Source organism: Danio aesculapii, chromosome 15, assembly GCF_903798145.1.
Source record: "Danio aesculapii chromosome 15, fDanAes4.1, whole genome shotgun sequence".
In the NCBI taxonomy this organism is placed as follows: Eukaryota; Metazoa; Chordata; class Actinopteri; order Cypriniformes; family Danionidae; genus Danio; species Danio aesculapii.
This window is the reverse complement of record NC_079449.1, coordinates 30,348,768-30,367,480: the sequence shown is the minus strand read 5'-3', so window position 1 is coordinate 30,367,480 and position 18,713 is coordinate 30,348,768. Positions and strand designations below refer to the sequence as shown.

At 34.5% G+C, this 18,713-nt stretch overlaps 1 protein-coding gene across 13 annotated transcripts in view; it reads right to left on the bottom strand.

Annotated features, from left to right (window-relative positions):
- phldb1b (pleckstrin homology-like domain, family B, member 1b) overlaps positions 1–18,713 on the bottom strand; it is a 144,835-nt gene that overhangs the window by 111,020 nt on the left and 15,102 nt on the right. For 5 of the 13 annotated variants that reach the window (XM_056474487.1, XM_056474491.1, XM_056474494.1 and 2 more), the window contains exons 1-3: positions 11,739–11,869; positions 8,158–8,256; positions 2,445–2,568 (exon numbers count right to left, since the gene is read on the bottom strand). In XM_056474487.1, the coding sequence (XP_056330462.1) occupies positions 2,445–2,568; positions 8,158–8,256; positions 11,739–11,774 (259 nt within the window). In that variant the 5' untranslated portion in view covers positions 11,775–11,869. Of the gene's footprint in view, positions 1–2,444; positions 2,569–8,157; positions 8,257–11,738; positions 11,872–18,713 lie in introns of those variants that run through there. The other 8 variants (XM_056474488.1, XM_056474493.1, XM_056474496.1 and 5 more) reach the window with 5 other exon arrangements.

Here is an 18,713-nt window from a genome sequence, read left to right as displayed (position 1 = left end):
CTTTAGTTCATTATATGACTTTCTCATCCCCACATATGGTTTGGTTTGGGTTTTATCTGTGTAACAAAAATGATGTGTAGATGTTAGTACTTCAAAACATTCGTGTGTTAACAGTATATATTAATGGAATATGGTAGTTTACTGTAAAAATGACAAATTTCTTTTATGGTTTTTACTGTATTATTAATGGTAAAATACTGCAAACCACAGCTGCCATTTTTTTCACTATAAATTTACCAGATTTGTTTTAACAGTGTATCTCTTGCATTTAATTTCGGCCACTCTCTGAGTGAAAGGTCTATGTATGAGCCTTTTCTGATCTTTTGATCTAACATTGCAAATAAACTTCCGCAATTTGCATTTGAATAATAAAGTAGAGAGTGGAAAACAATACAGAGAGCGGCAGCTTTTGTTTCTGTCATGATAGTTGCAAAACTGGAGCGAATGCTGTGGGATTGGGTTAAAGAATTCCAGACTTAGAGAGCACATTGTGCTTTTGATTTTTCCCCTTCAAACTAATTTTACAATTTCAGATGGCAAAGTCTAGATCCCATCTGGTTGGTGCACATTAACAAATTCTGTTATTGCAGAGAGGAGACTGTGACCCGATCTCACGTGTCCGTCATATTTTTGGGTCCTCTTGAAACATTTCAGTTGTGTTCTGTGCTATTAGCATGTGTTGTGAGAAAATGCAGCGTGTTGTGAGGATTTGCAACACATTTGCTGTCCAACTAATGAAGATCTTTTTTTAATTTGCTAGTGTTTTTGGTAATTGCGTGTGTTTTCTTAAATTGCAACACTTTAACACAACGACATGACACAAGACATGTCACTCGTGTAGTTTTGAATGGGAGAAAAGTGTAACGGTCAATATGGCGAATGAAGCCCCTAAACCTACTAGTACAGGAGCCAATCATCGATGGCTATAGACTGATGTTTCTCCAGGGGAGAAGCTCAGACCAGACAGATTTTTTTATGACAGTTTGGTGGTCAGAAGTTAACGAAGTTAACCCCAACCCTAAACCCAACACACTGGAATACTTGCTTTACAGACATAAGTGGTATATTCACATGAAGCTTGAAATTTGTAATTTTAAATGAACCAAGTGCACTTGAAAACACAAACTTTTTGGTTTTGTAATCTGTATGAAATAAACGTGAGGTACAGTCTGACACTCAAACAGCAAATACTCAAACACCTAAAAACTTGTAAACAAAGAGTTGCTGTCATTTCTGGAGGAGATTCACCATCAAGACCAAGTTGTGTATAACTTCAAAAGAGCAGTGCGATCTGACGAAGCATTATCTAGAGGATGAAAATATGTAGAACGGTCATAAATGAGGTTGTGTTGTGATCTCGTTCCTTTTGAGTGCGCATGCGCATTAGCTTGGGCAACCTGAAAATATGCAGATTTTGTTGGATTCAAACATTTAGAAACAAAACTTATGAGACAGTTATTATTTCGTTTTATTGGTGATTGCAAATATGTGATGTAATTGTAAGCTTAACAAACAGTTTTGGAGAATTTGATTCCCCATTCAGACAGAATGCCCGAGCACACTGCTCGAGAGGGTTTTCAAAGATGACCGCCATGTGAAATTACTTGCCTTAAAGGGACTTTGGTTAAGCTCTCTTGGCCACTGCAAACACCAGTTAGTTAGACCAACACAATTCCTTAATGTTGTTCCAACACAAAACGATTAGGTTAACTTACTATTTGCAAACTTATTTAAATGACTTGAACGAAGAACAATTAAATAGTCCAAATCAAGAACTATTATTAACAATTTCTTATTAATATTTTAAACAAGTAGTTTGAACAAGCAAAAAATGTCTATGTACTTTGAAAAAGAGCTGCTTTTTCTGCAATCTTCAGTTTGTCACCTGCGATCAGCTGCATCACCCCTTACAAGACACTCGCTTTGAATGTTATTACTCGATTAAATGGGCGTTATCAGTGGTTATCAGCTGATAGATATGGGCCAGTATGGTAGGCTCAGAAGGCTGTTATCATCCATCCACATATTTAATCAGCTATAGATCACATACAGCTGTGGCCGGAAATTGTCGAGAATTATTTATATTATTTATTTAATTTCCCATTAATTGTATTTTATTAATGTCTACCCCTACTCCAACCCTAAACCCAACCGTCACAGTAATGTAAAAACAGATCTGGATCCAGAGTCTTCTTTATTTGCATAGCTGATTAACCATGTGAATAGATAATAACAGCCTTCTGAGCTTACCAGTAGGCACAGAAGGCCCCAACTGACCCATATCTCTCAGATGATAACCACTGATAATAACCATTCAATCGACTGATAACATTCGAATCGGCTATACAAGATCAGCTACAAAACTTTACCCCATTGGTGCTTTATGCAATTGCACTCTCATGCTAATTTGCCCTTTTTAGTAAATCTGACCCTGACCATCTCACCTTCAGGCAGGGGTAAGAGAGTGATAGCTGTACTGAGACGCCCACTTCCCAGGCTGACCAAATGGGGGCGCTCGGCTTGAACCTTCAGTGCCTTCCCAGTTTCAATAAGATCCAGTGGAGTACTCTAAAAAAAGCAAAGAATTATTTGAAAATGGTTTAATTATAGTCTCATCTCATCACCATAGAAACATTTCCATTAGATACACAATTTAAAAGCAGAAGCAGGTCATCTAATAAACTTTATTTTGAATACAGTGCGTTAGTTGGAACTCTTTTCTGATTTCCGATTACGGATTTCCACACAGAATATGTAGCTTAAGTATTTAGATGTAGCATTTTTGTTTTGGAGGGGAGCACAAAAGGAGTTATTTAGCAAAATACCCCAGCTGCTCCATTTTAATACAGATACAAGAAAATTTCAACCATTGATGACTGACCAATTTGACCAATTACAAATACTCAAATAAAAGGAATTGTGCTTTATTCAGTAGTTTAAAAATGTGTGCTTTTAATTTTACTTGAGTACATTTCTAGTGCTGTTTTGATAGTTTTGCTGCACTATCTTCCTTCAAATTGCAGTCATTAATTTACAGTTTTTTTTTTCTGATTGCTTAAGCACAAATTTTGAAATTAAGGCTCATTTTGTCAAAACACTACACACAATTTACACATCCACACACACAAACAGCAGAACACATCAGAACTTTTGCAAAATGAAACACCGTACAGAACACACACGTCTCATTCAATAGAAATCTGTTTGCTTCATTTACACACTGCAGTAATTAATCTTAAACACTTGTATTGTTTTTAACTGACTAATACTGATATAATCAGGGTTTGAGAGATTTTGCTATAAAGTACATGAACATACTGTATTCACCAAACAGTGATAGACTGATAGCTAAATATTGCCCTATCCTAACAAACCATACAACAATGTAAAGCTTAATTATTCAGCTTTCTGGTGATCTATACATTTCAATGTAAAAAAAAATCCATCCCGTCTCCTGTTTACCAATCTTCCTCACTTTCGTGCTTCCTCTTCCATACTGCGACATTGGCTTATTTATTAAAGATTAATATTTATAGCTCCCGTAAAACATATTTAATGAAGACTACTATTTATAGCTATGCTACTGTAAACATGTTTATTGAAAACTAATAGTTTATACCGATTGCTTTTTTTTATTGTGGTTACAGCTGATTGCTGTGTCTACAGTTTTGCAGCAGTGTGCGTGCACACCTGATGGCTGCGTTTAACCTATGGTTCATGTGTGTGTTCATTTGAAGGCCTTTGCTTTGGAATTGCAAGGAAATTCCATTATGAAAAAACTCTATGTCAAAAGCATCCAAGTGTGTTTAGTGATTTGCATATCACTGTGTGCAGGGGCATCGCTAGACCCTATTCACTGGGGCACGTGCCCCAGTAAAAATCGCCAGTGCCCCAGTAAATGCATTGAGATATGATTTCCTTCATATGCAAGTGTATTTATTGAGTGGTAATTTCGACGTTATTCTCTATGTGCAACCGAAAGCAACGCTGGTGAAAGCAGTGTAATCATAGAGCAAACTGACGCATCTCAGTGTGCGCAGAGAACCCACACGCATTTTGCACGCGCTGCTCTTCTCCCAGTGCGAGTCCCAGTTGTTAACATGCACGCCAAAAAAGTAGGCTACTTGTTGCTCATGCGCCGCTCATGCGTTGTAAGACCGGGGTAACAGACTGTTTTGTTTTGCAAGTCGACAAAACTAAAGTTTAAACAATATGACGGTGATCTTACTAAACATGCCTCCCGATAGATTTATTCGTATGAAGCAAAAAGGAGGGATGACAAGACAGGGAGGTAAAACTTAATAAAACTAATTCTCTGCCATGTCAAGTCTAAGACAACAGATAATTCTATAAAAGATTTTTTTTTTGTATTTTATTGAATTGATTACAGAATTTCATTCAAATGAAATTAATATTTATGCAAAAGATTTCTTAAATGATCTTAGCATCATAATAATTGTATAATAACAAGAATACTTTTATTTATAATAATTATTTATAAAATATAGAAAAATAAATAAATAAATAAATATATATGTTCTGGAGTGGGGTGGTGGGGGGAAGGGGGTGCGTGCCCCAGTAGAGCTTTGGTCTAGCAACGCCCCTCACTGTGTGTAATGTTTTGCAAAAAGTGTGAAGTTGATAACAGTTGTGCAGATCTAGCCTTGTGTTTTGCTCATTGAGTGTACGGTTTTGCTTATTGTGGGAGAAGTTTAATTGTAGTGTGTTAGCAATCATGAAAAACTGTAAATGTTTGTTTTTCTTGTCTACAGTGATTGGCTAAGTAAAATAACCAGTCCTGTGTCTATTCAAATCGTGCTTAAAAAATTGCTTTATACAATGAGGAAGCCTTAAAAGTGTCCAATAAAACACACAATTATTAAAATCAATGACTAAGACTGTTAAGACTGTATGTCACAGATGATAGGATGAAGAATGCTGACTGTATGATATGACTAAAATCACCAAATGGCTGTAAACAATAGCAAAACACACTTTTAAAATACATGCACAACTTGCATGTGTTCTTTTAGCTCTGCATGAACTTGGTTTGCGGCACCAACTGCTGGACACTTGTAGCTTGTTAGTCAGGGTTCAAAGTCCATAACCTAGGCATTAACATATATCGTCACAGCTAGATTTTTGCCCCTTGGGTTGCACAGATTTTACTCCACATTAACCTGCTTCCTGTCAGCTTATTATAGGTGTATATGTTAATGGAATGTGTTCTCACGTTAAATGAATCTTATTTTAAATTAAATAATCTCACATTTGAATTAATCTCACAAGTTTACAGTTCTCCGGTTTCCCCCACAATCCAAAGATATGCGGGTAGAGCTGAATTGAATAAGCTAAACTGGCCGTAGTATATGTGTGAATGTAAGAGTGTATGGGTGTTTCCCAGTGTTGGGTTGCTGCTGGAAGGGCATCCAATGCGTAAAACATATGCTGGATAAGTTGGCGGTTCATTCCGCTGTGGCAACCCCTGATTAATAAAGGGACTAAGCCAAAAAGAAAATGAATGAATGAATAATGTCATTGATGTACTGTAAGCTATAGATTTAATTCGCAGGGTGTGATCTGAAATAATTTTCACAGCATAATGTTCACTACACACTACTCTTGAGTGCTTTTTGAAAGACTATATTTTACTCTTACTTTGAGAAGTATTTAAAACAGAACCCTTTACTCTAATTTAGTGGCAAGTAACAGTATTTTTTAATTAAGTGTATTTGTCTGTACTCTTTCCACCACTGCATGGCTGTCATAAAATTTTAGCCAAATTAATGAATTTCTTTTAAGTAATAATGTAATAATAATAATGGAATAACATGATAATAATAATGTAATAATCCCTGTATGGAAGAGAGCAACATTCTCCAGTAAATATATATTGAATATTATCAAAAACAAGGGTTTATAAAGTCAAGACTGTTAAGAACCAATGATTTAAATGCCTGATCTAAGAGGACAATGCCATTGTTTCACACTGCTGCTGCCAGACATTACAAATGCAATGACTCAGCTCATACATCAGCTAAAACTTTGCACAATGACTTAATATTTCATAACAATAGGAAGTTGCTCAGTAGTGACTCAAGTGAAGCTCTAGGCAGCAGTTGAGTGTTCATCTTACTACTCTCTTCAACCCTAGAGAGAGAAAAGCCTTCAGTCAGACCTCGGAAAAAAAACTTAAAGGCTCAGCAAGGGGGAGGTCGTCATGGCAACAGTGAGAACTAGTAATGACTGTACCCTGTAATTCTGCGCGATGACATCATTCTTCAACTAGAAACGAGCTGAATCCATCAATGCACTTTGTAATTCCGAATCACAATGATTTGTATGCAAATGTGCTTCATTCTGCACAGGCTTACGCAATTTATGCACATTATTTTTTTATCTGTACAGATAATTGCTGTGCCCACCTTCCCCAAACATCCACTAAAGACATATTATCACCTCAGGGCTGCGGTGTACGCTTGAGTTTAGCATAAACCCGACTGCTTAAACAAGATTAGCAGGAGGTAATTAGTGTAATCGGTTAAAGCAGAGCTTGCTGGCTGTGAGTGAGCGATGATCATTGTGTTTTATAAGGAGGACCATCAACACATCTGCTGTAGATTATCTGGTGTGTTACTGCAGGGAGAATTCCGTGTAGATGCTGAAACAGAAGGTGATGATGGTAATGATGGCCCAGGGGGTCTTTTCACACATCACCCGATTCACGAATACTCAATCCTGACTGCCAGACAAATGCTGCCTCGCTGTAAGGTGTCGCTGTTTAGACTGCTTTTACCTTTTTACCGTCTACAAGCTGTTAAAAACATTTATTATGTAAAAAAGAGAGTACTTTCTACAACTTTGAACTAAAGTTTGAGTCAGAGTAAAGGTACAAAGCTGTGACTGGTGTGGTTTTATATACAGTTGAAATTATTAACCCCCCTGAATTATTTTCCCCAATTTCTGTTTAACGGAGAGAAGATTTTTTCAACACATTTCTAAATATAATAGTTTTAATAACTCATTTCTAATAACTGATTTATTTTATCCTTGCCATGATGACAGTAAATACTATTTGGATTATCACCTGGACTACCATTCTGCCACTGTATGAACTACAACTCCCATCAGGTACCGCATACACACACCAGTTCTGGATCACCCCTTATTACACACAGACAGCTGGTAACTCATCATGGACTGATTATCTGGACTATATATTCACCTCTCAAACACACACACACGTTACTGAGTTTTGTTTCCGGTAACATTTCTACGCATTTCCCTTGTTTTGTTCTTCTGTGGTTTTTGACCCCTGTTTTTGTTATTGTTTATGCTGTTTGTCTCCTGCACTGACCTTTCGCTTGTGACCACAACTACGATTTTGGATTACCCTCATGTATCTGTTTGTTCCTGTTTGACCATTGCCTGCCTGATTAAGCTATTAATAAACTGCGTTTGTACCCTCACCTCTGTTGTCCTTATGTTACACTTATAGAGTAAATACTATGGAGGCACAGATAGGATTTCATGGGCCAATACCAATACCATTTTTAACAAAAGACATTTGACCAATTCTGACTCTGATACTAATACCGATATTGGTCAATAGCATACAGGGATATACAGTATTAGCTAGTCTCTAAAAATAGAAATTTGTTTTACTGAAAATGCTTCATTCAACATTAAACTGTCCAACGTTCAACTGTCCAAAACTACAATACGACAAAGCAAATCTTTAAATGTACTATTAAATTTTTGCTATTCAGTTACTTTTATTTGACATATTTGAAACATGATGCATTTTTCTGCTCAAAAAAGGCTCATCTGACATTTTGTACATATTAGACTCACGTGTGATATTTTGTAGAGATTAAGATGTAAATTTTTTGATTTTATTTTATTTTGTTTTTTTAAATAATGATTTTTCTCAGAGAAAAAAAAGTTGCAACTCATTTATTCTGTGTGATTAATAAACCATTTGTATCAGCATTTTTCATATTATTGCTAATATGCCGATATATTTACATTAATTTATTTCTGGCTTATAAATATAAGCCTCTGATACATGGCTAGTAAAAAGAGATATCAAAAAAAAATTATTGTAGGGTCACAATTAGTATATATATTAGTAAATTAGTACATATCAAAACTCACCTGGAGCACCTGATGAGACTGATGTCCATGGCTAAGATTGTGGTTCAAGGTATCCATGACCAGTGTACTGTCACTTACTCGCTCTGGGACTTGAGAATCCTGCCAGAGACAAAAACAACAACAACACTAAACAACACTGTAAAAAATACTGTGTTCCACACAATTCCTTTATGTTCTCCGACACAAATCACAAATCGATTAAGTTAACTTAATTGTTTTAACAATTGTATATAGATTAAACATAAAACAACTAAGTTGTCCCCAAAACCCTCAAAAATTGTGTTGATTCAGCTAATAAAAATAAGTAGTCTGAACAAGCAGCAAAATATTTTTGCAGAAAACAAAAAATACATTTACCTTCAAAGCAATATAGCTATCTTGGTTTAAGGTCCTTATTATTACAATACTTTGTTACTTGTTTTACAAAAGAGGATCAAACAGGTTTGTGTTTTAGTAAAAAAAAAGGTTTCAAATAGGTGTTTTCACAGCAATGCCATGTTGAGCAATCACACATTGGCTTCCCATGGAATCATTTAAGTGAAAAAATGTAATGCTCTTAGTGTGAAGAACATTTTAATAATCCAAGGATTTTTTTCTGTAATGAAAGAACCTTTTGTGCCGAGGAAACTTTCCATGTATGTGAAAGTGTCTTCGTGGAAACATTCATACCAGTGAAGAGCCTTTTACATAAGTGTATATATTGTTTTTAACCAGTGTCTTGTACTGTAGAAGATAGCAGCTGAGGCACAGTCAAGTATCAACAGTGCACACAATAGTGTGAGTGGGAGAATCGCAGCCTCCGGCATTCCCCGTCTGCATCCTCAGCTGACTCACTGCCTGATGAATACAGTCTGCACTCACACCAATGCCATTTGCAAACAGATAACGCTGATTTACCCCGTCAGCCAGACTCACACTGACTCTCACCGGCCAAAAGCTGCCTTTACTTTTGAGACCTGACACACACACACAAACCTTTTGCCCTGACATTCCTCTGCTCTTACTCACATACTTACAAAGTCTTTGAGTTCAGCCACAACAGAACACATCTCAGAACACAGAATCTGCCCAGTGCTTGCATTCGTACAGTACATTTAACTTTTGGCTTGTAGAACTGTTACACATACTTCTGACCAGAATGTTTTTTATTGAGATTTATACTATGAGGCTTTCGAATGAGACTGATTCCTGTGACGCTCCAGAGACAGACGAGTCTTCGCTGAGGCCAGCTTCCAGCCTCCGCCACTGAGACTGCAGCTCTGCACAAGACGTTTGGCCAGCGGAGAAATTAAAATGATCGTGCCCAACTGAGTCTGGTTTCTCTCAAGGTTTTTTTTTTCTTCACTTCCGCCTTTAGTGAAGTTTTTTTTTCCTCTCCGCTGTCGCCACTGGCTTGCATGGTTCAGGATCTGTAGAGCTGCGCATCGTTGGATTTGCTCTTCAGTGTTTGGACTCTCAGTAGTGATTATTAAACCACACTGAACTGAGCTAAACTGAACTGAACTGAACTTAAACACTACAAACTGAACTACACTGTTCCTATTTACTGTTACCTTTTATGTGAAGCTGCTTTGACACAATCTACATTGTATAAGCGCTATACAAATAAAGGTGAATTGAATTGAATTGAATTGAATGCTCCATTCTAATAGATACAGAAAGGTTTCAATAGGCTATTTTCACAGCAATGCCATTTTTTGATTCTTTAAAAATGACTTTTTCAGAATGTGAAAGCATTCTAGTGTATTATAATCTAAATATACCTTTCTTTTTGTGGAATGTTAAAAGTTCTTTAAGGAACCATCAATACTAATTAATATTATTTATCTTTAACAGTCTAAGGTTTGCAGTTATTTTCAGGGAATAATCTCTGAATGATTTCAGTTATTCTCTAGGTCCTTACAACTCCCAAGATACACACACAAAACTGACCAAATAGAACAAATGTGAACATGGACAACAAAGTCATGTCTTGTGTAGCACGGATATGTTTTGGCAATACCAAAAAGTGATTTTTTGAGTCAAAATAATATCTTTTTCTTTTATGACATAAAATTGGAAAATTAGATTAAGATTTCACGAAAAAAAAATTTTCAGGACAAAATTTCTATTGTAAATATATCAAAACTCAATCCTTGATTAAGAATATGCATTGCCAAGCACTTTATTTAGACAACTTTAATGGTGATTTCTCTATATTTCGTTTGTTTTAATTATATTTAATTGTATTTTGGTTTTTGTGTATATTCACATGCGTTTTATGTGTTTTATGTACAGCACTTTGGTACCCATTGTGGTTTGTTGAATGTGCTATAAAAATAAACTGAATTGAGTTGAGTTGAGTAGAGGATATCTTTGAACCCTCAGATTTCAGATTTCAATAGTTCTCGGCCAAATCTTGTGCTATCCTAACAAATATCAATACAAAGCTTATTTCTCCAGCTTTCATGTTATGTATAAATCTATAAATTGATAACTGTATACAACACTTATAATTAGTTTTGTGGTCCTGGGTCAAATATAACTACAGTGCTCAGTATATATAAGTACACCCCTCACAAATCTATTTTAATAGGAAGCTATACAAAATTATATTTGTGCATATACATTGGTTAAGTCAATACTGAAGCCAAATCTGGAGCTAATCTAACAAAATAGCTTACAATAACGGTCCAAAAACTAGTCCAGCCAAATTTATATGTTATAGAAAAATATTAAATACAAATTTAAAATAGAAAATTAAAAATAATAAATAAAATAATAATAATTGTAATTTTGTAGTTTGTATTTATTTATATTTTTTTGCAATATTTTGCTTGAATTTAATTGTATTATCTTTCAATTTCTACATATGTTTGGTGACTAAAATATTATTTTAATAATATAGCTGTTTAATAAGTATGTGTAATTAAATGTACCAAAATACATTGCCTATATTCACTGAAAAATGGATAAAAAAATTAATTTTCAAAATGGAGTGTACTCAATTATGCTGACCACTATATTTATCCAGCTTTCAGGTTATATATATAACACTGATAAATTGATAGCTGTATAAACAACACTTTTGTATTGTTTTTGTGGTCCTGGGTCACGTATAACAATATCTTATATATCTAACATCTACATTTTAATTAACATTCCTTAGTTTAAAGGTTATTTTGCAGCTCAAAATATTTCTTCTATGGCATTGTTGCAAAAAACAAAACAAAAACATTTGAACGTTCTGTGTAATGAAACTTTTGCAGCTCCAAACCAAATACAAGCTTATGTTGAAATGAATTCAATGAAACTCAAAACCATAACTGCATAATTAAAAGTAATGACTGTAATCACGCTGCGCTTTGATGATAGCACCGTCGTTACAAAAACTTTTTTTCAAAACAGAAGAATTTAAATTGTTCGTCAATGAATCAGATGTTAACCTTAAACCACTTGATGTGTACAAAAGAAATTATTTTAAAAGCTCGATTAATTTTAGATTCTCAGAAGTTTTAAATATTTAACAACCAGCAAATAGCAAGTATTCATCCAAAAAATAATGAAATAGCTGACAAACAAAAAAAAGTATCCATTTTTACCTTTTTCCAGTTGTCGAACAAGTACAACGCCTCCATTTCAAAGCATTAAATCAAGCCTTTACTGCACCAAAGTCAAGAAACACTATTTTCTGTCTCCCCGGTGCCTCTACATCTTCATTCAGAGGATACCTGCTCCTATTCAAACTATCACAGACGTGTTTTTACATGCTGCTTTGAGCTAAATCCCACATTCCTGCCTGTCGGCTACAGTGTTGATAACAGATGTTACCGCGCTGGTCAATAAACGGATGGAGCTCCATAAAAGAGAGTGGAAAGACGGCGGATTACAGTCAAAGTGGAACAAGAGAGGAAGTTGAGCAAGTCGAAGCAAACACAAGCGTGTAATAATGGAAGTATATGTAGGTCATCTGGGAAGTGAACAAAGACTGACTGAGAGACAGAAGATCTGACAGATTGAGGATGAGTTTGATCACACTCCAAAACTCTGTTATTGCCACATGCCTTTTTTGCTCATCAAAGCCGATTTGCACGATTTCAGAGGCAGTGAGTCACATTTCCACACTAGTGTCTTTATAAGGAGTCTGATTCTCTTCCAGATTGCACACGCTCACATTTTTATCAGAGCCAACAATGCGGAGAGCGGCACATTCTCTCCAGTGGAAGAATATAAAGGCTGGTATTGTGTGTCAGATGATAGAGACGCTCTTAGTGGAGGATGATAATGATGATGATGATGATGATGAGCTCTGGATGGGAAAAAAATATGAAGAAATGTGGTCAACTGAAGGCATGTAGGTCTGGATAGTTGCTCACTCGATAGACTCCATAATTAAGCTCAGGAGAAACTAACTTATTTGGCATGTTCAAACTTATTTTGAGATACACATTTAAAAAATAAAATAGAATATTAAAATATGTAATATTTTTACAGTAAACAATTACAATAAAATTACAATAAAATTACAGTTGAAGGCTAAATTGTTAGACATCCTGCAAAATGTTAATTCTCATTTCACTTTTTCTCAAGTGCTGTTTAACAAGTTATATTAACTCATTTCTAATAACTCTTTTCTTTAATCTTTCCCATGATGACAATCCCTAATGTTTGTTTCTAACAGGTCCTTAAAGGTGCATATTAATACCTAAAAAGTACAAATGTGTACCTCAAAGCAAGGGCTTAGAACTGGTATGGATGGAGGGGACGTGTCTCCACCATTACCTACCAATTACTAAAATTTCCCTACAAATAATTTAATCGACAACAAAATGAGATATTGCTCCATCAACCCTTAGTAACCTACTTGTGCACAAAGGGTTAAAGTCAGGTTTGCTATGAGTTCACTATAATACTACACTGTAAAACCCAACAGTCAACAAGAGTGTAGTTAACTCAAAATTTAGTGAAAGTTAATTCTACTCATTTGAAAAGAGTCTTGAACTTAGTGTTAAATGTAATGAGTTAATTAAATACCTCATTACTTCAACTTAAATGGAGCAAGTTCACAGTGCTCACATACAGTTGAAGTCAGAATTATTAGCCCCCCTGAATATTAGCTCCCCTGTTTATTTTCCCCAATTTCTGTTTAACGGAGAGCAGATTTTTTCAACACATTTCTAAACATAATAGTTTTAATAACTCATTTCTAATAACTGATTTATTTTATTTTTGCCATGATGACAGTAAATAATATTTGACTATATATTTATCAGGACACTTCTATACAGCTTAAAGTGACATTTAAAGGCTTAACTAGGTTAATTAGGTTAACTAGGCAGGATAGGGAAATTAGGCAATTTACTGTATAATTACGGTTTGTTCTGTAGACTATCGGGAAAAAATAGCTAAAAGGGCTAATAATTTTGACCTTAAAATGGTTTTTACAAAAATTTAAAACTGCTTTTATTCTAGCCGGAAAAAAACAAATAAGACTTTCTCCAGAATAAAAAATATTATCAGACATACTGTGAAAATTTCCTTGCTCTGTTAAGTATCTTCATCTTTATCTTATCTTACTGGTTTTTACAGTGTATTAACAAAGGCTGTGCAATTAATCAAAAGTAAGTTTTGGGATAAAACAGTTAAATTACGTTACACACCTCTCTAAATTTCTCTACATTTATACCTCCACAACGCCAGATTGCAGTAAAATCATGTAAATTGATATTTGCAGCATATAACATGATTCATTAATTGTTTTTTGTACTAAAAACCGGTTATTTTATCTTATTAACTACTTTATTCATGTTTTTAAAAGTGCAAAAACAATTTGCGCAATGCATGTGTTATGATAATCAGTGATCTAGTGGCTTCAGATTGTTGCTATACACACGGATCACTAACGGCCTACAAATCCGCCATTATGGACTACAAGACCCAGTCATGCACCACACACACGCAACCGGTTCCTAATCATGACTGATTGCAAACACACAGCTGATGCTGCTCAAGTACTGATTACACACACCTATATACAGCTCACTTTGAGACACTCATTGCTGAATCTAGTGAATCTGTTTAGTGAAACATTCCGATGCTTTTGCCTTTGCTTTGTCTTGCTGCGTTTGATTTATTGCCTTGTTTTATTGTTTATCCCTTTCTGCTGTCTGCCTTCTGACCAATCACCTGTTACTTTGACTACGATTCTGGATTGCCTGTATACATCAGTTTGCCCCTGTGTTGACCATTGCTTTCCTGACTATTTTAATAATTTGGATCTGCACCCCTGTTGTCAGTGCCACATTATCGTTACAGCATGCGGTCTAGGGATGCATGTCCCCACCAAAGTCAAAAGCGAATCTACGCCCTTGCTTCAAAGTACATTAAGGGTACACTGTAAAACCCAAAAAGTAAAGGTAACTCAAACATTTGAGGAAACCGATTGCAACAAACCATTTAAGTTAAAAACTAATCCCAATGAGTACTGTGAACTTAATCCATTTGTGTAATCGAAGCAATTTGAACACAGTAAAACCCAATAAATAAAGAGAACTCAAACCAACTGAGTACTGTAAAACTCCATAAGTTAAGGCATCTCAAACCGTTTGAGAAAATCGATTGCTACAAACAATTTGAGTTAAAAAAAAGTATGAGTACTGTGAACTTACTCCATTTAAGATGAAGTTATGAGGTATTAATTATCTCATTGCCTTCAACACTGAGCTTGAAACTCTTTTTTAAATGAGTAGAATTAACTTTCAGTCAATTTTGAGTTAACTACACTCATTTCATTTGCTAAAGTTGACTGTTTGGTTTTACAGTGTACAAAATTGAACCTTAAAAGGTACAAAAGTGAACCCTTTCATACTAATGGCCACCTAACCAGCACAAAAGTGTACCTTTTTAAAAGGTACCACCCCAGTGACACACTTTGTACCTTTATTTTTGAGTGTGTAGTTTTTGCGATTCGAAGGCTTACGTTAATTAGGTTAACAGGACAAGTTACGGTAGGTTAATAAGACAAGTCACTGGACAACAATAGTTTGTTCTTTAGCCAATCAAAAACTAATATTTCTTAAAGGGGGCTAAAATATTGACCCTAAATAAAAAAAATAGAAATTAAAAACTGCTTTTATTCCAGTAAAACTAAATAAATAAGAGTTTCTCCAAAATAGAAAATGTTATAAGAAATACAGTAAAAATATCTTTGCTCTGTCAAACATCACTTGGGAAATATTTGAAAAAAGTATACAAATTTTATACTTTATGTATACTTTAACAGTACAGTTTTAAAAAGAATATATATAAATGAAAAGAAAAGAACATATATTGCCATTTTGTTAATCTGACCAGTGATTTTTGTGTAAAACTGTTTGTGTAAAATGTTCAAACACAAAAATTTATCATATAAATAATAAACAGTTGAAAGTTTTTTGATCAAAAAGTGTGGAGAAGATATGCTGAATGGTTTTAAATGGTGGCGGACGCAGCATTCAGCTCTTCAGATTGACATTATTCACTGTAAACACATCTCTCAGTGGAAAGACCCAATAATGGAGCTCTCTGCAGTAGAGATGTTTCACCACATGTGATCCGTTCTCTCGTGCACACCTCTGAGGCTCATTTATAGGATTTCCCTTACAGACAATATTCTGTTTGCTTAGGAAATGCTGAAGGAGAGGAAACTTGTAACTGGATTACAAGATGTGAGGAAATGTCTGTGTAGACTTATAACAGATTTCTATAGTTTCTGCTTGAAGGCGCATTGGATTATTCATCCATGAATTTCCGATGAGCTTAATAGTACAGAGAGAGAGAGAGAGAAAGAGAGAGCGAGAGATAAAGAGAGAGAGGACAATTTGGGAGATGGTGAGGTTTTTCATTGCTACCAGCTAGTTGGTTTTAAGCTGCCTGTTAAGAGACCTTCACCTGCTGGTAAACACTTAGCTCTCATACGCCGCGTCTTAATATAGGCCAAGTGTTGTGGAAAAACAATGCTGCAATATTATATATATATATATATATTAGGAATATAAATAGATTTGTAATTAATGTAATAAATAAATAAATGTTTTGACTGTTAAAAATGCTTTATATAAAATATACGGTAACACTTTACAATAAGGTTGTATTGGTTAATATTAGTTAATGCATTTACTAACATGAACAAACAATGAACAATACAATGATAACAGTTTTTGTTCATGTTAACGTTAGTTAATGGAAATGTAGTTGTTCGATTTTAGTTCGCGTTAACTCATGGTGCATTAACTATTGTTAACTAGCATGAATTTGGATGTTAATAATGCATTAGTAAATGTTGAACTGTGATTAATAAATGCTGTATTGATTATCCGTAGTTCATTGTAGTAAATACATTAACTAATGAACATTATTGTAAAGTGTGACCAAATATGCAAATTATAATTTAAGAATATTTGTGTTCAATACTCAGCATTTATGGAGTATCACATTATATTGCTTGTTTGTAAAATTGGACTCAGTTTGTTTTTTATGTATCGTCAAATACCATCATTATCATATCACATACATATTTATTGATATTTAATGATAAAAGAAACAAAGTGAATCAAATATATTTAAATATACAAGAAAACAATAAAAAATGAGTACACTCAAATTAAAATGTTGGGGGAAAATATTAAATAAATAAATAAATAAATAAATAAATAAATAAATAAATAAATAAATAAATAAATAAATAAATAAATAAATAAATAAATAAATAAATAAATATTTATTCTTTTCGGCTAAGTCCCTTAGTTAGTCCCCTGCCAACTTATCCAGCATATGTTTTACGCAGCGGATGCCCTTCCAGCTGCAACCCATCACTGGGAAACATGGGGAACATGGGGAGGACATGCAAACTTCACACAAAATACCAACTGACCCTGCTGGGGCTCGAACCAGGGACCTTCTTACTGTGAGGGGATTGTGCTACCCACTGCGCCACCGTGACGCCAAAATAAATAAATAAATTAATAAAATTAATAAACAGAAAAATCAAGGCATAAAAATATAAACTTTAGTTTATAAACTGTAGTTTGTCTCTTTTATTTCGCAATAACTTGTTTGAAATTATATGTATTATCATCTTATCAATAAGTTATTAATAAAAATAAAAGCCACAAGTGCAAGATAACAGTATGCAACTATATATATATATATATATATATATATATATATATATATATATATATATATATATATATATATATATATATATATAGTTGCATACTGTTATCTTGCACTTGTGGCTTTTATTTTTATTAATAACTTATTGATAATAATTTATTAGTAAATATTCTTTTTCATTTTTACATTTCATTTTTCCTCATCATTTGCATTTGTTTCTTGTAAATAAAGTAAAATAATTCTTTATATTATTTAAAAGCAATGAAGCTGTTTTAGTATTTGTTATTGTGTAGGTAAATTTTTCTTGGGAACTATAGCTGAAACAAAAGTTGTTTTATTTGGTTTAGTTTTTTTTAAACAAATTAATTTGTTAATTACCTATATAAACCTCTTAATAGAGCATAACAAAGACTGAATGGAAAAAAGCCACGTTTCCACTTTCACATATCATAATGCAGAACAATAAACAAATGCCTTTATATCAGCTGCTTGCCATCAATAAACAGTCTGCACGGCATCCCTGATCGCAATGCCTAAGGCCTCTGTTTCATATCCAGACATGCCAAAATTCAGAGATATTATTGAAGAAAACAGCACACATGTTGAAGATGGGGGACTTCAGCAGCGAGTCGAAGCACACAGAGGCATACACATATCTAGACAGGAAATTGAAGGGCAGATGAGAAATCCTGCCATTTCTGTGAGTGTATGATTATGGTCGTGGACAAACACACTGATGGATGTGGCCAACTAAACAGCTTTTTCCATTTTTAGACCTTGCCACAAAAATGTTGCGAAGTAGGAATGTGAAAATAAGCCGTGCTCCAGAACGTGCCTTAAAATAGCAGGGAGTGGGCAGAAATTCTCCCACCCGGTGTAATTAAGACTCAGCAATTATGTAACATTGATCTTCTAGAGATCTAAACATGCTAACCGAATCAAAAAGCAAATCTGATGAACATTTAAGCTAATTATAGATCGCATCTCCTCTCAAATCAGAAGTTTGTTTGTAGCATCAAAGCTAATCTTGCTAATGCACTTATTTACCATTGTGGGGGCTTCAAAGTGCTGCGCGAAATGTCTGGTATTTTGGTTTCTCCATCATTCATTGTTTTGAGAAAAGCAGAGACTTGGTTACAAGCTAATAACCACCCGACCACCTGCACACAGTGAAGTCCCATGAGCAAAGGTCACGAAACACCATCAAAGACCCCTGTGTGTGTGTTCACATCAACGTCAGAAAAATATATATACACTGAGATAAGAATCCAGGAGCAAAAAAAAAGCCATATTGTTGACAACCAGCCACCAATACAGGCTGGAGAAAGATAGAGTTTAAAGAGTTTAGTTCTGTTTTGGAACATCCAGGAAAAAATACTATAGTAAATTACTGTAACTACTAGTGTTTTAGATTACTTTAG